Source organism: Ochlerotatus camptorhynchus, unplaced genomic scaffold (assembly GCF_037179485.1).
Source record: "Ochlerotatus camptorhynchus isolate MF236.1 unplaced genomic scaffold, CSIRO-AGI_Acam_v1.1 ptg000146l, whole genome shotgun sequence".
NCBI lineage: Eukaryota > Metazoa > Arthropoda > Insecta > Diptera > Culicidae > Ochlerotatus > Ochlerotatus camptorhynchus.
The window spans coordinates 555612-576260 of NW_027040636.1; the positions used below are offsets into that span (position 1 = coordinate 555612).

The 20649-nt window shown below is 36.5% G+C and overlaps 2 protein-coding genes across 4 annotated transcripts in view; one reads left to right on the forward strand and one right to left on the reverse strand.

Annotated features, from left to right (window-relative positions):
* The window catches only part of LOC135700987 (probable cytochrome P450 49a1), a 33512-nt gene extending 15649 nt beyond the window's left edge, over positions 1–17863 (forward strand). Inside the window, exons 3-11 of the mRNA XM_065221681.1 lie at positions 12103–12349; positions 12586–12702; positions 13353–13429; positions 13543–13738; positions 13849–14014; positions 14861–15030; positions 17083–17161; positions 17258–17491; positions 17563–17863. Coding sequence (XP_065077753.1) covers positions 12103–12349; positions 12586–12702; positions 13353–13429; positions 13543–13738; positions 13849–14014; positions 14861–15030; positions 17083–17161; positions 17258–17491; positions 17563–17676 — 1400 coding nt within the window. The 3' untranslated portion in view covers positions 17677–17863. The remainder of the gene's footprint in view (positions 1–12102; positions 12350–12585; positions 12703–13352; positions 13430–13542; positions 13739–13848; positions 14015–14860; positions 15031–17082; positions 17162–17257; positions 17492–17562) is intronic.
* Galphao (G protein alpha o subunit) overlaps positions 1–20649 on the reverse strand; it is a 147937-nt gene that overhangs the window by 62706 nt on the left and 64582 nt on the right. For all 3 annotated transcript variants that reach the window (XM_065221699.1, XM_065221698.1, XM_065221700.1), the window contains exons 4-5: positions 19920–20061; positions 18003–18163 (exon numbers count right to left, since the gene is read on the reverse strand). In XM_065221699.1, coding sequence (XP_065077771.1) covers positions 18003–18163; positions 19920–20061 — 303 coding nt within the window. The remainder of the gene's footprint in view (positions 1–18002; positions 18164–19919; positions 20062–20649) is intronic.

Sequence of the window (20649 nt, forward strand, 5' to 3'; positions counted from 1 at the left end):
CCACAACTTAAGGGAATTTCGCAGATGTTCACAAAATGTTATAGAAGCTACAGAATATTCTCTCAGATATTCTTCCTAGGCGACAGGTTGTTCAGGAAGTATTGAAATGATTTCCAGATAGATGAAGATTTCAGTTAAGTCCTCTGAATATTTTCTCAAGACTTCATTATATTCTGAAGATCTCCAATAGGGTGCCTTTTTTTGAAAGAAGTACTTGCAATCTATTGGGCCACCCGCCAGTTTGATTTATATTCCCAAAATATGCACCAGTGCACAAAATGGTAAAGATTGATAAAGGTGTAGAGGTCACCCAAATGGTTTTATGTGGAGATTTTGGAAAATTACTATGGGAAATTTTTATATTTCACTACTATCGCTGTTGGTTCAAGTTATTAGAATACTGTCAGAGCTAAATATGTGGTTGCCATGACCAACCTGACGTTGTTGTGGTTAAATTAGTGTTGTTGTCAGGCACATGTTTATCTTTCTTGAATTGCTAACATACTGTCAGTTGTTGGTTATTGTTATAGCAGCCACATATTCAATTTTTAAAGCGCTTAGATAACTTTTTTTTTAAATGAAGCACCCTAATCTTCTACTGTTCAAAAAATACAAATCACGTCTCTCTGAAATTCTTCCAAGAAAGCAGACTGGTCAGAAAGTATTCAAAAGATCTTCAGCTGATCGACGATTTAAATAAAATCCTCTGAATATTTTTAAAGCCTTCAGGTTGATCAAGTTAATTATTTTGAAAGTCTTGAACCATACATTCTAATGCCATTTCTCAGATATCTCTCCCACAAGAAGTCCTCAAGGGATCTCTAGCTTATCGACGATTTAAGAGAAGTCCTGTAGATTTGTTTTCGAGAAATTATTTGCATTATTCATACCTACCATGAAAAAGGAGCTTCATTTTTGAAGTCAAAATATTTATGTGTATAGCAGAATTCTTCACTTGTCTGTTTGAAATTCAAAAAGGCTTCGGAAGTCTTCTTCATTTTCAACATGCCTTCAAACATCTAAACAAAACATGAATGTCTTCAAAATGAATGCAGGAAAAAATGTATTCTCAGAATTTAAAAAGGCTTCAAAATGAAGACACATCTTTAAATCCGGCATCCCTGATGGAAGGGCTACAAGCTCCAACGATTGAAAACTGTACGGGCTATGCACTTGCAACTGGAGGGGATAAGAAGGATTGTTAGTTTTGACACTTACTTAAGAGAGATACAAAGAACTCTACGACCCCTCATTAGTATCCCTGCAAGGGTGGGATTTTGTTAGTAGGGAGGGTAGCCCTAGCATACGGTTATTATCAATTTATCAAAGTTACGATTTTTTCAAGTGAATTGATGTCACGACCATCTGCTTGTTGAGCTATAGACCTCGGTGCACTGAACCACCGATTTTCGAACCCGGTCAATACCTACTTGTAAAAACAAAATCTAAACTATATAAAATCGATTTTTTTAATAAGCAAAATGCAGCCATCAACGCATAGATTGAGAAACGGTGACCCAGTTATAATTTTAAAACATCTATAACGATCAATTGGAAATTTTCTCGACTTCCCTGGGCATAGAGTATCAATGTGCTTACCACACAATATACAAATTCATGCATTGGTATTGGCATTGAAAACTCTCAATTAATAACTGTGGAAGTGCATTTAGAACACTAAGTTGAGAGCACGCAATAAGCTAATATGCGCTAAGCAATAAGCTTGAAATGCGAATAAGAAGAAGAAGAATGACGATCAATTTTGATCTATAACGACTAAATTGTCTCATGGCGATCATTCCATTTGATTATTTTTTGTGAGCTAAATTTAAATGCTTGAAAACCAATTTTCGACTTCGATTCCACCTCAAGGTTAACCCATCTCCAATAAAATTAGTTGCATGCTAATGTTTTGCAGGCGTTAACTGAACTGAAAATTTTCGACATGTATGCAAAATACAACCAGTAAGCTGTTAATAAGAAAAATCAAATGCCATGATACCAAAGCACCTCGTGGCCTTGAAAATGAAATCAAAACAGAACAAATATCCGCTAATTGAAGGAAAAAACATGAACCCTATTAACATACATTCAATCATGTTTCATTCGTTCTCGCTCTGTACCACCGACTGTGCTCCGCCTATACCACTAAGAAGAGGTGGTTGAAATAGATGAAATCAAGCTTTGAGAGAATGAGAAAAGCTACAACGCCGATTGCCCAAACTCCAGCCAAAATCAAAATGACAGCAACAATCGCTTCGGCTGCTAATCTAAAGTAGGCCAACAGGTTAAAAACACTTCACCAAAATGTGTTAGAAGCTAGACATCAAATCTACGCTCAAGGCCATTGCGGAAAGCATTTTTGTCAAATGTTGTATAACAGCAAACCGCATGCGTATAGAAAGTCTTGAATATGTTTATCTGCTTTCCCAATATTTAAATCCATTCACATCTTCACATGGCGCTCGTCTTGCTGGTTGGTTAGTCGTGTCCCCAAAATTAGCAGCTCAGGCTTGGGCTGTTTGTGGTGTGGTTTTTTTTAAGGCGGGAAAATGTAAATTACCAAACTGCCTATTGTTGGCCAAACAATGAAGATGTACTTTCAGTTTCGGAGAGGGTGATCAACTATAAAAGTGATACATAATAAAATGTTGATACTGTAAGGTTGCACTCTGCTTCATCGTTTGAAGCCTAATATGGTCAATTGTACGAAGTGAACTTGTGAAAGACGAACCTACATTTTGCTGTTAAACCTGATTTGAATATTAAAAAAAAAAAAATGCTAAAAGTGTGATAAAAGTGCACGTTTCCGTCAAATCGTTTTGGTGTCTTCGAACCACTTATTGCTTGCTTCATAAAGGAATAAGTGTACCAAAGATAGATACGCACATTTATTAACTTTTTAATAAGTGAAAACGCGCTTATTTGTCCAGTTTGGTGTGAAATCCGCAATATTCTTGTTGTGATGTTTATGTTTCACCAACATGTATTCTTGTTAAATACGCTTTAATACTACGCAATAAAGAAATGTGAATTCTTCTTTACAGCTCAGCAGAGCGAGAAAAACAAGTTCAAAATGAAACAAACAAACAAACAGAAATAGGATAATCATATAGCTGCTGTATATTTCATTTTCATAAATATGCTCATAAACACAAAAGCTAACACATTCCAAGAAGGGATCTACTTCCTGATTCTGTTATCGACTGAAATTCCTGACAAAATCGAATACTCTGACTAAAGGGTGATACGGTCAAAATTTGGTCAAGGGAAAACGCGTGTAAATCGGTGAAATCGTTTATTTAAAAAATCAAATTAAATTTCTTTCAATTAGTATAAAATTCAGGAAAAATATTCAGTTAGGCTTCCGCTTTTCCAAATCCGAATTGCCGGGCCTTACGCTTGACACCTGCCATCAGATTTTGTACAGCCACCTTGTCCATCTTCTTCGCCGCAGAAAGCCAGTTTGCCTTGAACTGCTGCTCGCCCTTAGCAGTTTTTTTGGTCTTCTTTAGGTTCCGCTTGACAATAGCCCAGTATTTCTCAATTGGGCGAAGCTCTGGCGTGTTGGGAGGGTTCTTGTCCTTGGGAACCACCTGCACGTTGTTGGCGGCGTACCACTCCATGGCCTTTTTACCGTAATGGCAAGATGCCAAATCCGGCCAAAACAGTACGGAACAACCGTGTTTCTTCAGGAAAGGCAGCAGACGTTTATTCAAACACTCTTTCACGTAAATTTCTTGGTTGACAGTCCCGGAAGCTATGAAAATGCTGCTTTTCAAGCCACAGGTACAGATGGCTTGCCAAACCAGATATTTCTTTGCGAACTTTGACAGTTTCATGTGCTTGAAAACATCTGCTACCTTTCCCCTTCCTTTTGCCGTATAAAACTCCTGTCCCGGAAGCTGCTTGTAGTCGGCTTTGACGTAGGTTTCGTCGTCCATTACCCCGCAGTCAAACTTCGTCAGCATCGTCGTGTACAGCCTCCGGGATCGCGCTTTGGCCGTCGTATTTTGTTTATCATCGCGATTTGGAGTCACTACCTTCTTGTAAGTCGATAGTCCGGCTCGTTTTTTGGCTCGATGCACGGTTGTAGACGATACACCCAGCTTATTTGCGGCATCTCGGAGAGAGAGGTTAGGGTTTCGCTTGAAACTACCGGCAACTCTCTTTGTCGTCTCAGCGGCTTCCGGTTTTCGATTTCCCCCCGATCCAGACTTCCTGGCTGTCGACAAACGTTCCCCAAACACTTTAATTACATTTGTAACGGTTGATTTGGCAACTTTTAGCGATTTTGTCAACTTTGCGTGCGAGTAGCTCGGATTTTCGCGATGCGCGAGCAAAATTTTGATACGCTGCTCTTCTTGCTTGGACGGCATTTTGACAACTGAAGAGTGAATTCCAAAATCAAAATAGGAGCAACATTCTACACACACACACCTTCAAAATGAGGGGTGTTCAGGTTTTTTAAATGCAAAATTGAAAGAAATACGTCAAGTTGATATTGACCAAATTTTGACCGTATCACCCTTTACCTAGTAAGGCAACTCACAGCTTTGTCTGCTGCGCTAATTTCCATAGTAAAATATATAAAAATAACAATGATTCTTATGAAAACGAATTAATAAATAATCTAATCCGATACTTTCAAACGCATGGTACGAATATTTAAACTCAATTCATATGTAAAAAGCATGATGCACACACTTAGTTTTTTCTACCGAACTCGGCTGTGCAAATCTCGGCAAAAAAAAGTTTCACGAGATCTCAGCAAAAGTGACATTTGATTGCTGAGTCTCGGATAATGCTTAGCTGAATCTCAGCAAACAAATGAAATGTTTGCTGAGATCTCAGCAAAACTTTTTTTGCCGAGATTTGCACAGCCGATCTCGGTAGAAAAAACTAAGTGTGCACTCTTTGCGAAGTGATACTTTCTTCATCCGTTCGACGAAGGAAATCCAATAGCATTTATATGCGTTAAGACGAAAATAAAAATGTGTTAGTGTAAACGCTCCTATAGTTGCGTTACGTTAGAAACGTTAGGTTCCTAAAGTTGCTTATGGAGACTCCATATGCAACTATAGGAACATAACGCTACTAACGTACCGCAACTATAGGATCGTTTACCCTACTCTACATCAAATCAAACGCTACACATGGAATGGTAACTATCCTGAACAGAACATTGCATTGTTTTGTTCAAACCCTTTCAAAATAAAGAGGTAATGGTTGGCTGAAAATCAAATTAAAAAACATATATACCTTGTGTGAGTAGGTATTATAGGGTGTAACTAGCCATGTCTTTGTATTAAATTGTAGATCATTCGTTGATTTTGACAATCTTTGAAGGATTAATAGTGGATAGAGGAATAATTATAAATATGCTTATATTTATGAGCTTATTTATGCCATGATCAGACTATTGTGATGCAATGTTCTTGAATTACGGAAACCGCTTATAACATGATGTTACAACTCCCCCTGACATTAGTCTTGTCTAAGAAGGTATGAGTATGATTGATCGTCATTAACACAGAGAACCAACAGTTGATGGAACTAGTATTCATCCGCTTATTCAGAAAAGGTGTGTATATAAAGCATACCATGCTGATGGCAACGGGTACGACTCCGCTTTGGTCGAGGATATTTTAAGATTGAACTTCTCGACTTCCCTCATAATTGCACTTTCCATACAATATATTGTATGGAAAGTATACGTATACGAATCAAATATATTGTTAAGCCTTCTAACTTTTAGTTAACCCCAGGTTTGGTATATACCTATAGCTTTAGTTAATGATTTACAGTTAGGTTAGGTCTTTATTAAGGAGACAAATGGTTTACATTTCATTTAAATAACAATTAACAATGTGATGTACAGTTACATCATTTCACATCACACAAAACTTTCGCTAACTAAAAGCGACTTTTAATTATTTTAATGAACACCGTTGAATAAAAAAGGCAACATAATTTTGACAGTTGTCTTTGTTTATGTGCCATCAATCTCCCAGACCATGACTAGCAATTCATAATTCCTAGTATTTGTTTACCTTGAAATAGTGTTTATCCGATGATGCACGTCAAAACCTTCACCTCCAAGTGGTTGACTCATTCGTGTTAAAACAATAAAGACGAAAATCATACTTTCATGCCTTTTTCAACCCTTTGGGCAAAGATTTGTGTCGCATGTAAACTACTGCACGAGGTTATCCGTGGAGACTGGAGTACTGACAAGTAGAGCAAACTTGCTCATGAATAAATTGCTCAGTAATTAACGATACCTTTGCACGTTATAAGTAACTCCTTCAACTGCCGGACCGACGCAGGAACACCGAATTTGCCTGCTGTAATTCAAATTGTTATTAGGCCCAGTCGACCCATATTACCATCCACTCGAAGAATGCCTCTGGTACACCTAGGTACATGGTCGCCATAAAGGAAAGCAAATCAAAAACTTCCATGTAAACAGTCGCGTAAGCGTTATAGGTGTGGATTCCCATCCCTTGGCAATGTTAACATCCCATTAGATATAATTTACGGAGCGACTATTACGTCTGCTTATGATCGTCTTAGTGTGTGAGGCTAGTGCTTGGCAATTCAAATTTGTGCTCACTTAAACTCGTCGACTATATCATGCGCGAAATACAAATTCTCAAAAACCACCCAAGTGGATCCCATCGCTCGACGCCGGCATGTCTAAAGCTGCGGCATATGTAGTCCAAAATCTCGAATTTCGGTATACGTTGCTGGTCGATAATAGCTACAGGTGATAATCAACGACTTGCGTGCTTTGCATGCTAAATGACTGCAAGTGGCATTAGCGGCAACTTTTTTTTCATCTTGAAGCTCATTGTTTTGCGCGTAAACTGCAAGAGTTAACATATGCTTGTGCGTTTACGTGTGTAAGTCATTAATTGTCGTCGTGCTATTAGTAAACACTTGACTGACTGTTGCTTTTAAATCACTGTGCGAATCTATGGTGGTTTTATGTATAATTAAATGTTATAGGCTATGCATGATGTACCATGGGAAAATATATAAAAAATTAGATGTTAAGAACGTTAAGTGAAATATCTAATTGTGGCTTTATTTTCTGAATTATGACTGTATGAAACTATATATTCTCAGTTTAGGGTGTCATTTTTCTTACTACCCAATGTATAATAACCTTTAGTAATTTCCTACATATCACGAGATGAAAATGATAATGAAGGGAATATAAATTGCCACGTGCATGATTGCTCGGTAGCTAGATTTCTAATGGATCCGAACAAATAAAGCGCAAAACATGCATTAAACCGCTGAACTTAATAATTATGTTTCATCCTCGAGTGAATATTTCGTCATTGACGAAAAAAATAACGAGATTTTGACAAAGGTTGAACTCATCCAGTTCAATAAGAATAACAGATTTTTGCTGTATTAAATGCAATAGTTGACTCTCAATGAGTTACTGAGCTCAAGTTGAGGACAGGCATAATTAAGATCTAGTAGGAACGTGATAAGCAAAAACACAAGAAGCAAAAATGCAAAGGTTTTGAAATCTCCCGCTGCCAATCTATATCCGATGTCTTTTTTCACCAGTAACAACGTACACACACATCCATAATTCCAACAATGCTGTTCGTGTATGCAGTTCTATATATTCCAAATAATTGAATTATTTACACCTCATGTGATTTGATTTATCGCATTACGGGTTATGATTCTAATCTGGTTTTGGCCACTTCCCTGGAGACATCTAAAACATTTCTTGTTGTGACCACTATCGTCATGAGTATTAATAAAATTATTTTGATAGATGAATGAATGATCGAATCCGGTATAAATTGAAGGTTTGGTTAATTTCCCCAAGGACACCAAGAACATGTTCGGATGGGTCCAGAATAAATGCCAAGCTTTGTCATTGTCATTGAAAGATTTCACACGATATTGACAAAACTATTTTAACATCGTCAATATTTCATTAAATTTTTCGTCGATGATGGTAGCATTTATTGTAATTTCGTGCATTCTTTTTTACATTGTTGTTATCCAGACCGTTGAAGACAATGATGGTTGGATGGATTTATTTTCCTTAATTAATGTAATTTAGTAGCATTTAGCTAAGAACAAAAACTGCACGTGTTTGTCACTGACTACATTGTCAATGACAATTAACTTGGTATACCAAGAAGAGCATTTTTAGTTCGAGTGTGTGACGAAAGTTGTTTTGTCAGTATCGCCGTGTATGATCGAGATATTGCAGCAATTATTCAGAATACTCAGTATTACCTCCAGTGAACTATTTGTTCTGTTCTGACTGATTTGGCGTTGCATACCTCCCAAACATCACTATTTGGGATGTTTGCAACGCCACCTAGCGACACGACTTTGAAAATACATTTTAAATTTCAACTCAGAAAACATAGCTTCAAATAGCTACATGTTGACCGACTTGGCTAAAGTTATGAATTAAGCTTCAGGATTGCATAGAGAACAAGTGGTATTATGGCGAGGGAGGAAGGTCATGTTTTGGTCACCCTAATGTAGTCTAAAGTTAGAAATAACTTTAAATGTTGGGGTGTTAATAAGTTCAAATTTGATTTCATGGTGTACTCGACTAGACTAACATCCTTCAATAGGTAACTTGAAAAGTGTTTTTGTCGTGTTAGTTATTGATTGATTTCAAAGCCGATAATTTTCTCAAATGATTAACCAATTTCTTTGAGGGTAACACTGCATCTTGCACTATGAAATACATGCTAACCACAAAATACTTAATAATGACTATAAAGTATTCAATAATTACTATATTGTACGTATTTTCGAAAGAATGTGGTACTACCCATTAAATGATTACATTTTTACCCATTAATGAGTAGCTGTTACCCCAAATGAATACCTGCTACTCATTTGTGTAGCAACAATCACTCATCAATGGGTAACATTTTACTCAGATAGTTAGTTCCATTTTCCATGAAAAATAAGTACTTTAAAGTCAGTATAGTGTATTTTGCGATTACTCCGCAAAGTACTACAGGTTTGTTTTAAATTAGTGACATGTAAAAAATCCTTATTATGAGTACAAATGAGCAAAATTTCGAAAAGTTAATTGTATTTCAATAAAATGTGTTTTTTTTTAGAAAAAGGCCTGTTTTTTTTAAATTGCTCTAATTTCTTAAATAAGCCCAATACTATACCGATAACCGATAAATGTTTGATGAGCCAGCAGCCAAAAATTCAGAAATCTCTCTTTTTAAATTGTGATCGTACATGTTTTCTAAAAAGCTAAACGCTCAATTTTGAGATACACTGAATGTGTGTGCGTAACGAAACGGATACGTACAGACATATATAAGACTTCCTAAGAATTGAACCATAAAAGACGTAGAATTCAGCTCAATTAAGCTTATTTTATTTTGAGTTATGTGCATATCAGCCTCATAGCATTTATGTTCACATGCCATGTTTGTTTACATTCCATTTTTTATGGATGAAGATAATGATTTCCCTCACATTGTTAAATAAGTTATTTCTAAGTTTGTATAAAATATCGAGCTGTGGAGAGTAGACTGTAAATATATAATAATATATGCTTCATTTTATGTTCTAAAATAATTGTTTAAACATCCTGAGATGTTTCCAATTGAAATGTTCAGGACTTAGTTGAAACGTGTTCTTATTCAAAGTAAGTAGGAGGTCAAAAGTGTTCCTGATTTCGAAAAGTTTTGAGTTAAGCAATTTAAGGTATGAAATGAGCTTGTACAAAGTCCCAAATTTGTTTTTAAATCATAAATCCTTGGATAAGAATAGCTAATATTGTTAAAAATGTAAGGGTTTCGATTAGTTAATATTGCGCATTCTGCACGAAAGTAGAGTTCTACGCTGTAAATATTTCATTATTTTTTTTGCTGAGGTCAGAAATAATTAAATGACTAATTACTAAAATTATATCACCGTTGTATATCGGTATGATATTCTTTTATAAAATGTACCGCTATATTCTGATAAAATTTTTAATTGGTTGTTTTCAGCGGAGGAGTCTACTTTGGTGCAGAATGCACAATATTATAAACGAAAGAATAAAATCAGATTCATTGGAAAAACTACAAAAAATGGATTGATTTTTCGAATGTCTCGCTTTTGACGGGTTATTCTTGTTGGTTGCCTGACTAACAAAATTTGCGAAATGTGCCATAACCACAATCCACAATATGTCTAACAAACCAATCAAACTTTTAAAAATAGGAATTCTCATTGCAGCTGTGCAATAACCTAATTTGATAGTGGTTGTGTTAGATTTGGGAATATACCAATAATTAAATTATTAAAATTGAAGGTAGTAATTGATAAGTGCGGTGATTTGATATTATTTTGCTACTTGATACATTAGATCGGATCAGTATGGCCTGTAGTGTGACAATAGAAACAAATCTAAATTCATCCGTATCCGTAAAAGTAAAATGAACGAGTGAGCTTTGCTTTTGCATGCACTCAGTGTGCAAGTGCAGAGAAGAACACATGAGAGGAATTCCAGTGATCACAAAATATGCGCCCCTCATCAATGCAGTTTGATTGCTTCGAATTACTTAAAACGGAAGATATTTATGGACACGTATACAACAAAAGCACAATACAGTGCGTGACAGAACAATGAACCAACACCTATCTATCAAAATAAAATAAAAATTTCGCGATAATTGCCCCTAAATATTAGTTTAGAGCCAGCGGAAGTTTATCAATGTTTTAGTTATTGCGTTTTACCTGAACGATAGAAATTGTTTGTTTTTTTTTTGAGAATTGGTAATATTCCACCAATACAATAATTTGAATACCATTTTTTTGAATAGTTTCGACTGATGTTGGAAAACGTCGTATAAGTGGCAAATTATGTTGAAATTTAGAATATAAGTTAAACTTGTTGACGCCTTGTACATTTACTAAAAAATAGTTATCAATCAACACTGATAGGGGAAACGCTCCTATAGTTGCGGTACGTTAGAAGCGTTAGGTTCCTATAGATGTGCATGGAGACTCAATACACAACGCTTCTAACGTACCGCAACTATAGGAGCGATTACCCTATAACGGATTTGTTCTCTATTTTTTAGCCACGCACTATAGTAAACAATATCGTCAAAAGACAAATCGAAGGTAAATATATGTGTATCTTGCTAAACTTATCAATGCTGATGGAGAATTACGATTAACTTATGAAAATGGCTTATTTTCTACCAAAAATTAATTTTGATGACAGTAATTTTGATATATCTCGAAAACGGTTATATTAAGGAAGTTTATAGATATGAGCACTATCATTTGAAATGATTTTTATAATAATATACTAACATCAAACTGAACATTTTGCCAAAAATAATGAAATTTTCAAAAATGCCTTAAAAGTTGCTCTTAGAAAAACTTTTTTATAAAAAGTTTGTCCATCCTGGAGTTGTTTTCAAAACTTCTGCTTTCTATTCAAGTTTTTATAAAAAAAAAATCAAAAATACGTTTTTTTTTATTTGAATTTTGAGGTTTATTTTTATTTTTTTTTGTAAAAAAACGAAAAAAAAAATCTGTGTATATTTTTTTTATAAAGCCTTATTAGTTTCCTACAACTCCTTCTAGTAAATTTTTTTCTACAACCAACTGTTTTCGAACTACATTTTTTTTTAAAAGTATGTGTGCAAAAACACATAGGCCCATTTAAAAAATTACCCTTGAGTCAACAGGGTCTCCTCTCCTGCGGAAAATACTTGGTCTATCATACTGAAAAGATGAGCAAAGTATCATCCAAATCGAAGATGGTCGAGCACGATTTCAGGTTTTTTCAGCTCATTCTGGATGGAATCCCTCTAAATAAAGATAGATTTTTGCATGCAATATTCTCTCGCGATTTTAACGTTTTTTTATATGACGTATTATGTTGGCTGGTAAGTTGAGGTACCACAGCAGTTGAGGTACCCGAAAGATTTCCGCAGCTTTTTCAAAAAAAAAAAAAAATTAAAACTATGCTACAATCTTCTTCTATTTTGAGTTTGTGATTCACGAATTCCATATTTTAAAATCAACTCTAAATCAACAAAACTAACTCGATACTCTTATTCCCAATCGTTTCAGGCCAGTACCGCATCGAGGACCTAGACAAAGTGATGTGTGATCTGCACCGACACTTTGGCAAAATAGCCAAAGTCGGTGGCTTAATCGGACACCCAGACTTGCTGTTCGTATTCGATGCCGATCTGATTCGAGACACATTCAAAAAGGAGGAAGTTCAACCACACCGTCCGGCTATGCCATCGCTTCGAAACTACAAGTCAAAGCTACGAAAAGACTTTTTCGGCGACAACATGGGGCTGATCGGAGTGTAAGTGGAACATGTTGACTATGGTCGTGCAAGACAAAGAAAAAAAAAACTGGTTTCAGTTCTGGTTTCAGATAGGTAGTTGCATTTTTTGCTCACACAGTTCGTCGGACCAAATTGAAACTGAAAATACCAACCAGTTATGTAAAATATTTTGCAACGACCTTAAACTTGATATTAATTTTTTGGTGTCTGGACAAATTAGGCAGGAGAATAATATCCTCTCTTGTTTTCAATAGGCATGGCGAAAAGTGGGATGCCTTCCGCGCTCAGGTACAGCAAGTGATGTTGCAACCAACGACGGCCAAAAAGTACATCGCTCCCCTTGACGAAATTTCCACTGACTTTATGGCCAGGTATGTACCAGTTTGTTAGCATTTAGCCTACACCATCTCATCATCTGCACCCATTTCGTTCATAACGGACAGTCTCAAACGTCAGTTGGTCAAACAAGTGTCCACATCATATTCTAGTCAAACCAAAATCAGAACACGCTGGCTAGAATACCTACTATCTATCATACTCCATGGCTATGTGTACCGTTTGCCAGGATGGTAAACGTAGGTAGCAGGTAGCTAAACACTAAAGTAAAAAGTCTACATATCGCAAACCATTTCCTTCGGGATTCGCTTCACTGCCTTCCGCACGGCCGTTGATACTACCGCATATTTGAGTTCCGTTTACTTTAATTCTCCAAAACGTATAGGTCACTCATAGACTGAGTTAAAATTTTACTCAAATATGAGAAAATGTCAATCACATTCGAGTAACGTTTATTGATATTGAGTGGCATTTAGTCAGTTTATGAGTGACCTAGGTTTTTGCGAATTTGAGTAAATGGAACTCAAATATGAGGTAGTTTCAACGGCCTGCATTCATAGCACATGCACTCTCCACACCACTGTGCGAGAATTTGAACACCACCCAAAGTTGGGTTTAATTATTAATCGATTGCTGTTCTTCTTTCCTTTCGTTCATGTTTCCCTCCCAAACATGCACTCTGCAGAATACACGAAATGCGGGACGAGAACAATGAACTGCCGGGTGATTTCCTCCATGAGCTCTACAAGTGGGCGCTCGAGTGTAAATAGCCAAAAAAGCAAACCGCTCTGATTAAATGAAATCCAATTTTTGACCAAACAATTTTCTTCCCATTTCATGTTTGCTCATACCCCCCACTTTTTTTGCCATGCCAGCCATTGGACGTGTTGCTCTGGATACCCGACTTGGCTGTGTTTCGAAAACGGGTAACGAAGAATCGAAACGTATCATCGACTCCATCAACGCCTTTTTCTGGACCGTTGCCGAGGTTGAGCTGCGGATGCCTATCTGGAGGATATATCAGACAAACGCCTACAAAAAGTACATCGGAGCCCTGGACACTTTCAGGGAGTACGTATAGCGTAAACAATGCATATAGGGAATCTATTGAACACCCCCATAGATATACTCTGCTGCATGTTGAGGAATTCAATTATTATTCTAACCATCTTCTGTTTCAGTCTATGTATGCGCCATATCAATATCGCAATGGAGAAAATGAACAACAGCTCCGAAGTCAAAAGCGAAGAGCACATTTCCATAGTCGAACGGATTCTGCAAAAGACAAACAACCCTAAAATTGCCGCTGTGCTTGCATTGGACTTGATCATGGTTGGTGTCGACACGGTATGTATTACTCGGTTTTGATTGTATTGAATGCGGCAATTTATTCGATCGTGTAGCACGTAAATAAATATGTCGTAGTGATCTTCGGTTCGAGTCTTTGCTTGATCCGACTGATCGCGTGCTTACACGGTCGTTCAATCTAGCTCAGTTACTGGGTTAAATTGTATTGCTATCTTTTTTTCTCCCGGAAATATTGCTCAATTATCGTAAAAATTAGAGTTACACAGAGCTCTGTACATCTTCAGTTTATTTTTTGATGATTGAGTAATATTTCCGTACGATACAAAAAGTCATAGCAATACAATTTTATTCTGTCACTGAATTTGATTGAACAGTGAAACATCGGATTACATTCCATTTAATACTGCTTATCGCAACAATGGACCACAAAATATATCGCTTATGGCCGGATTACACTAATGCTGATTAACCAAATTGGTGCAAACCGGTCAAGTTTGTGTCAGAAATTGATGCATCAATATTAATCAGCTGCGAAAAAATAATAACCTGCTGATAACAATTTGTGAGCGATAGGCTAGTGAATCAGCACAAGTGACAGCCTGTCATAATCGAGCTAATAAATGCTTTGCGATTCACCACTACAAGACAGGCAATCTGTGTTATTTTTATTTTTCTTCACATGTTCTTCATTCGTTTCTGCAGTCCCTGTTGAACATTAGCCGTGCTAAATTTGAAATTTTGTACGCATTAAAAACAAACAAAAAACAACCTTAAACATGAAAATCAGCCAATCGGATCCAAATCCATACCCCAGTTGTCACTATCTAGCTGTGCTTCTGTGTCTCTTCGTTAACGGGTGTGTAAACTTTGTTTTTTTTTTTGCAGACATCCGTTGCAGCCACCTCTACCATCTATCAGCTGAGTCAGAATCCGGACAAACAGGAAATTTTATTTAACGAGATCAAGCGCAGCCTACCGACGCCGGATACGAAATTCACCATTTCAATGCTAGAAACGATGCCATATCTGCGGGCCTGCATTAAAGAAACGCTTAGGTGAGTTATTGATGTTTGATAGATTTATAGCGAATTCGTTTATTATTCAGTTCCAACCTGGATCGGGTATCAAGATTGGGCCTGCTTGTTTTCTGACAAACGTCAGTTTGATCGTTTGTTTTTAAAACCCAGCTCAGGTTGAGGTTCGCACTGACAAAAAGTTCGGTTTCGCACATATTTAACTGTTGAATTATCAGAAAATTTTCATCATAATGGTTATCATAATGGTAATGGAATATTGCTGGGAATATTCTACCAAAAAAGCAATTTTATTTTGAAGGATTGCTGACTTTCCAGCTCGGAAAAATCCAGCAAAATGTTACAGGTTTTCAGCAAAAAAAAAATCGATGTACGCTATTTGTTAATCTGGAACTTCAGCTTTAAATATATTTTATATCATTCTTATGGTGGGAACGGGGTATATTCTTAAAAGTGCTTATTTTTAAATTTTCACCGACGAAATATTTTCAAACTTCTGCATATTGTTTCTAATCCTATTGCCCAACTTTCGACAAAATAAACTCCGAGCCCCATGAATCCCCCGTAGTATGCAGTGAGTAATTTTATCTACCCTTAGCTATTTCGGTTGTTTTCGAACCAAATGAGCTGACACTAGCTTTGCTATTCACCAACAAAAATCTGGTCGTTTGTTAAGGAACACATATATCCTTTTTGAACATATATGTTGTTCAGATTTTGAATCATTTATCAAGTGGCTCGCTAATTTTCATTCAGCTCGCTTATTGTCCTATTCCATACGGTCAATATAAGGTTACCATACATTATTTTAACCGTATAAAAGCCACATTTTCCTAAACAGATATTAATAGACTATTCGATTATTTGGGAATTCAAATTTATTAGAAGTGATTCAGAAATGACTTCCACATATTTTTGAATTTTATACCAACACGCAAAATTTAGCAGGGAACATTCAATAGTGCAATTAGAAATGAGACAATAGACAGACCAAAAAATATACGAGCCTTTGACAGCCTTCATTAATTTTCATTAACAATTGTATCATTTTTTCGTATCCCGTAGTTTTGGTGAACCTAAACAAACAAACATGTGCAAATGGCAATACAACATGACATAACATGACGCATTTACACGGGACATGACAACTGTAGTAGGTTTTGATCTCTTATGCATGTATTTTATTATGCAACAGTTTGTAAATGTAATTTTTCTACCACTGTAAATATCGCTAACGATGTTTACAATGCATTTTTTGTACACAATCTGTAAAACGTGATATACGTGAAACATTTTTCGTTTCTAGAGAGATACAAACGGCGGAGAAAATCATGAGTCGTAATATATCCAAAATTTCAAAGTTTTCGCTAAATTCAAAGTACTTGAAATTAAATTTATTTCTTGCACACGACATACATTCAAGTTTCTTTCAATTTTCTGAAGCGAAACATCTATGGCCACGTCTTCCTTCGGAAACTAAATAAAGCCGTTGGTACTACTACTAATTCAAATATTATATTTGGAAAGTACATAATGCTCTATGCCCGGGGAAGTCACGAACATTTCCAATAAGAAAATATCCTGGACCGGAACGAGATTCGCACTCGTCACCATCGGCATTGTATTTCTTTCGCTTACTGATCAGGCAATCGGGTGTAATATCTACCCTCACTCAGTACTGTAGTCAAGGGTAGACGCGATTAGTCGAAGTTTTTTAGCATTTTTTGAATACACCAATCACCTCCGTTGCGATCTTAGCTGGCACAAATTTGAATAGGGTAAACGCACCTATAGTTGGGGTACGTAAGAGCAATGTGTTCCTATAGTGGCTTATGGTGTATTCATAAGCCACTATAGGAACATATTGCACTAACATACCTTCACTACAAGTGCGTTTATCCTACGACAGCAATGGCCTTATTATATTCTTAGAACTGTTGGATAGTATATTAATGCATCTACCCTTCTTTTGTTGGGTTTGAAAGAAGAGAATATGAGTTCAAAGTTTAACTACAGGTTGTTTCAAATGTCAAACAGCATAACTCAACTTTTTTTTCATTCTCCCACCCACAGAATGTATCCAGTTGTAATCGGGAATGGGCGAAGTCTTCAGTCGGATGCCGTTATCGGGGGATATCACATTCCCAAGGGGGTAATACACTAGACGATGCGGTGTCGGTAAATTCTACCGGCACCGGTAAATCATATTCTTTTCGTACGGATTCTCATTGTGTTAACATATTTGCAGACCCATGTCATTTTTCCCCACCTGGTTGTATCCAATTTGGAGGAGTATTTCCCGGAACCCGACCGATTCCTACCCGAACGGTGGCTCAAGCGGGGTGAGTTGAAGGAACACAACGGATGCCCACATGCAGGCCAAAAAATTCACCCGTACGTTAGCCTACCTTTCGGTTACGGTCGACGCACCTGTATTGGACGACGCTTTGCCGAGTGTGAGCTTCAAATTCTTTTGTCTAAGGTAATTAGCAACGGCGAGGAAAAGATCAACATCTACAGTGTGCTGACCTATTTTATTTCGTTTACTTGTAGCTTTTCCGGCGGTATCACGTAGAGTATAACTATGAAAAGCTAACCTACAAGGTGAACCCAACGTACATACCCGATAAGCCCCTGAAATTTAAACTGACCGAACGCAATAACTGACTGTACTCTGGCGCCGTGCCAGGTGGCGTTACGAGAGAAAATGAGGAGTTAAAATAGCTACAGTAGCATGTAAGGGTTCATACCGGCACGTCCATGAACAAAAGCGCATACGCCAGAGTGAGAGTACGGAGAATGTAATAAAATATTTATGTACATAAACGTATGGAATAAATTGAGATAAGGTTAACATGAAGATAACAAACAGGGTGTAAGTCACGTTGTTGTCTAGCCATTTCTTAATTTCACTATCTGAAATCCCATTTGACCCCATTTTGGAAAACTCGTTTGCCATTTTTCTCAAAATATGTATAATTCAGTCTACTTACTATTTAGCAGAATCATTAAGCTGGTACTCGTTGCTTCGGCAAAAACATTCCTGTACTCCGGAATCCGACCACAGTCTTTTCATCGCTAATAGTAAATCTTCCGAGAACGGTTCTGTATCGTGCATCCGTTGCACCACATCGAACACCATTTTCGCGTCACACTGAAATTAAGTGAAATAGTTAGTTAGATTAGCGTATGACTCAAATAATCATATTAAAGGTAGTTTTGATGACACTTGAGTTATTATTGTTCCTATTCAACTAAATTTACCCTCATAGGTTGTTTAATTTACCGTGCCGATTCAAATTTCGGACACTTAAATTCGAATTTCGGACACTTTTAAAAGTTGATTATCTCGGTCGAATATGATCCACATGTCTTGTAAATTTTAAATTTTTTTGACTAGTGCCCTCCACGATCATCTAACATTATTACTTTGTTTCTAACTGGATGTAATATTTAATTAAAAATGAAAGTGTCCGAAATTTGAATCGTCCGAAATTTGAATCGGAACGGTACTATACAGTGCGTGTCAAGTGCGTGTCAGAACAATAGAGCCACCATAAATATTTTTTTTATTTGTTTGTCGATCTTGGTTTTCGTGCTGAGCACCAATGCTACCGACGCCAGGGAGGCAGCTACCACACCTATCGACCCATCAACTCATGAACCGGGGACCAACGGCTTTCAAAGATGTTATGCCTCAGAACATCCCGGCGGCACCGACTGGGATTGAACCCAGGCCTGCTGGGGTGAGAGGTAATCACGCTTACTACTACACCACCGGCGCCACTTCCCTTAAATCTTATTACCATTAAAATAATTAAATCTCTGTTGTTTATTATCCAATCGTTTTGAAATTTTCAAGACTTCCGGAAAAACCAAAATATCGTCGTTCTTCAGAATTGCTTAGTTTTAATATTAAGCTTCTGAGATATTCGCAAATGTGTAATATTGGAAGTCCTTCATTGAAAATGTTGTTTATCTTCAGGATGTACATACACAAAAAGTTTCCCTTCAATGATCAAAACATTGATGGATAGAACCACAACATTTCACAGGAATTAGTTCACAATATTTTTATATTTGGTTACACAATTTAATAATTTAAGTATTTGAAATTGTTTTACATAAAAATCGAAACAATAGACAAAGTTCTGTCGTTCAGACTTTTGGGTTCGTCGAATATTATCTAATCTTAAGGCAAAAATTGAAAAATTTCAAACGTTTAGGAAAATGTATCGAAAAAAATTGCATTGTCAAATTTTGGGGTTATGTTTAAATACATAGTAAATGCTTGGAGTAAGTATATTAACATCACTAAGAGGAACAGCTAGTTAAGTGAAAGATGTCCAATATTACACAATCACCCAAATCTCAGATGTTTGTCATTAAAAATGTGTGAAATTTGTAAAACTATAGGACAATAGTTTTTCAAAAGCCCCTTATGGATTTAGATGTAAAGTCAGACTAATAGTTCTAATTGTGATTTGAAAGTCAAGAAGTAGTAGGCATTTATAAATTATTTAACCTTCGTTTTTTAACACAACTAACCGCAGCGCTTCATCGCCGACTTATAAATAACCATAGACTAACCACGTGTTAAAATCGAGGATGAAGCTGTCACATGGAAAGTTTCGAATTCGCACAATCGAAATCGAATACCGAATGCAGCCTGAACCAACAACACATTTGTGGTTAAAAAAAACCACAATGCAGTGTTCACGTCAATAGTGCCGCCGTTTTCTTTTTAACACGGTTTAAATCAACAGGCGTAACCTTTCAAGTTTGTGGCTAAATAAACGTTATTAGCGATAACTTTTTGCGACAGATGGTATCGATTACTTACGAACCAGAACGGAATAAATCATCAATGTACTTGGATTAAGTCTTATAATTAGCAAAAACCAGCTTACCTCTCGTTCATTATTTCCGAATGCGATACTGAGATTGGGCATCGCCCGTAATATTGCCACTAAAGACTGGATTGTGTTGCTATACACTACTGGCCGATACTGTTTGAAGTCCTCCGACGTGAAGCCACTTTCGTGAATGATTCTGGAAATAGAGGAAGAACAAGAATATGATTAGAGTAAATTTCGTTATAAACGCTGCATAGAAGTTAAAATAGGTGTTGTGTCCCAAAATTTCTTGCCATCTGATTCTTAGTGAGATCATAATGATTAAATAATAATTGGTTATCACTTCACATAAAGCCCAGGATTTTCTGAGCGATCAACATTAAGAATAATCATTCTGATAGAAAAAGTAAACACTATTCAGAATAACATCATATTCGTTTTTTGCGATCATAAGCGGTTGATGAAGGGTGCATCACCAAACTACGTGTTTCTTTTATCTTTTCAGTAGGAATTGAAATTTTTGATCAACTCGTTGCTTGGAATTCTGTCAGTTTGATCCTGGAGACTTTTGACAACAAAGTGATAGTATTCTAGGTGTTAATAATAACCTTATTTATGAAACAAGAACGAACTGAACAATGAATTCAATAGCAAATTTCCTTATTTTTAAAAAATGGAAATTCTATGGGTTGAATAAAAAAAAAATGGAAGAGCCCCTGCATTGATGACCTAGCAAAAAAAATATTGAAAACATTGACGTGAACACATGAATGGACATATTGAC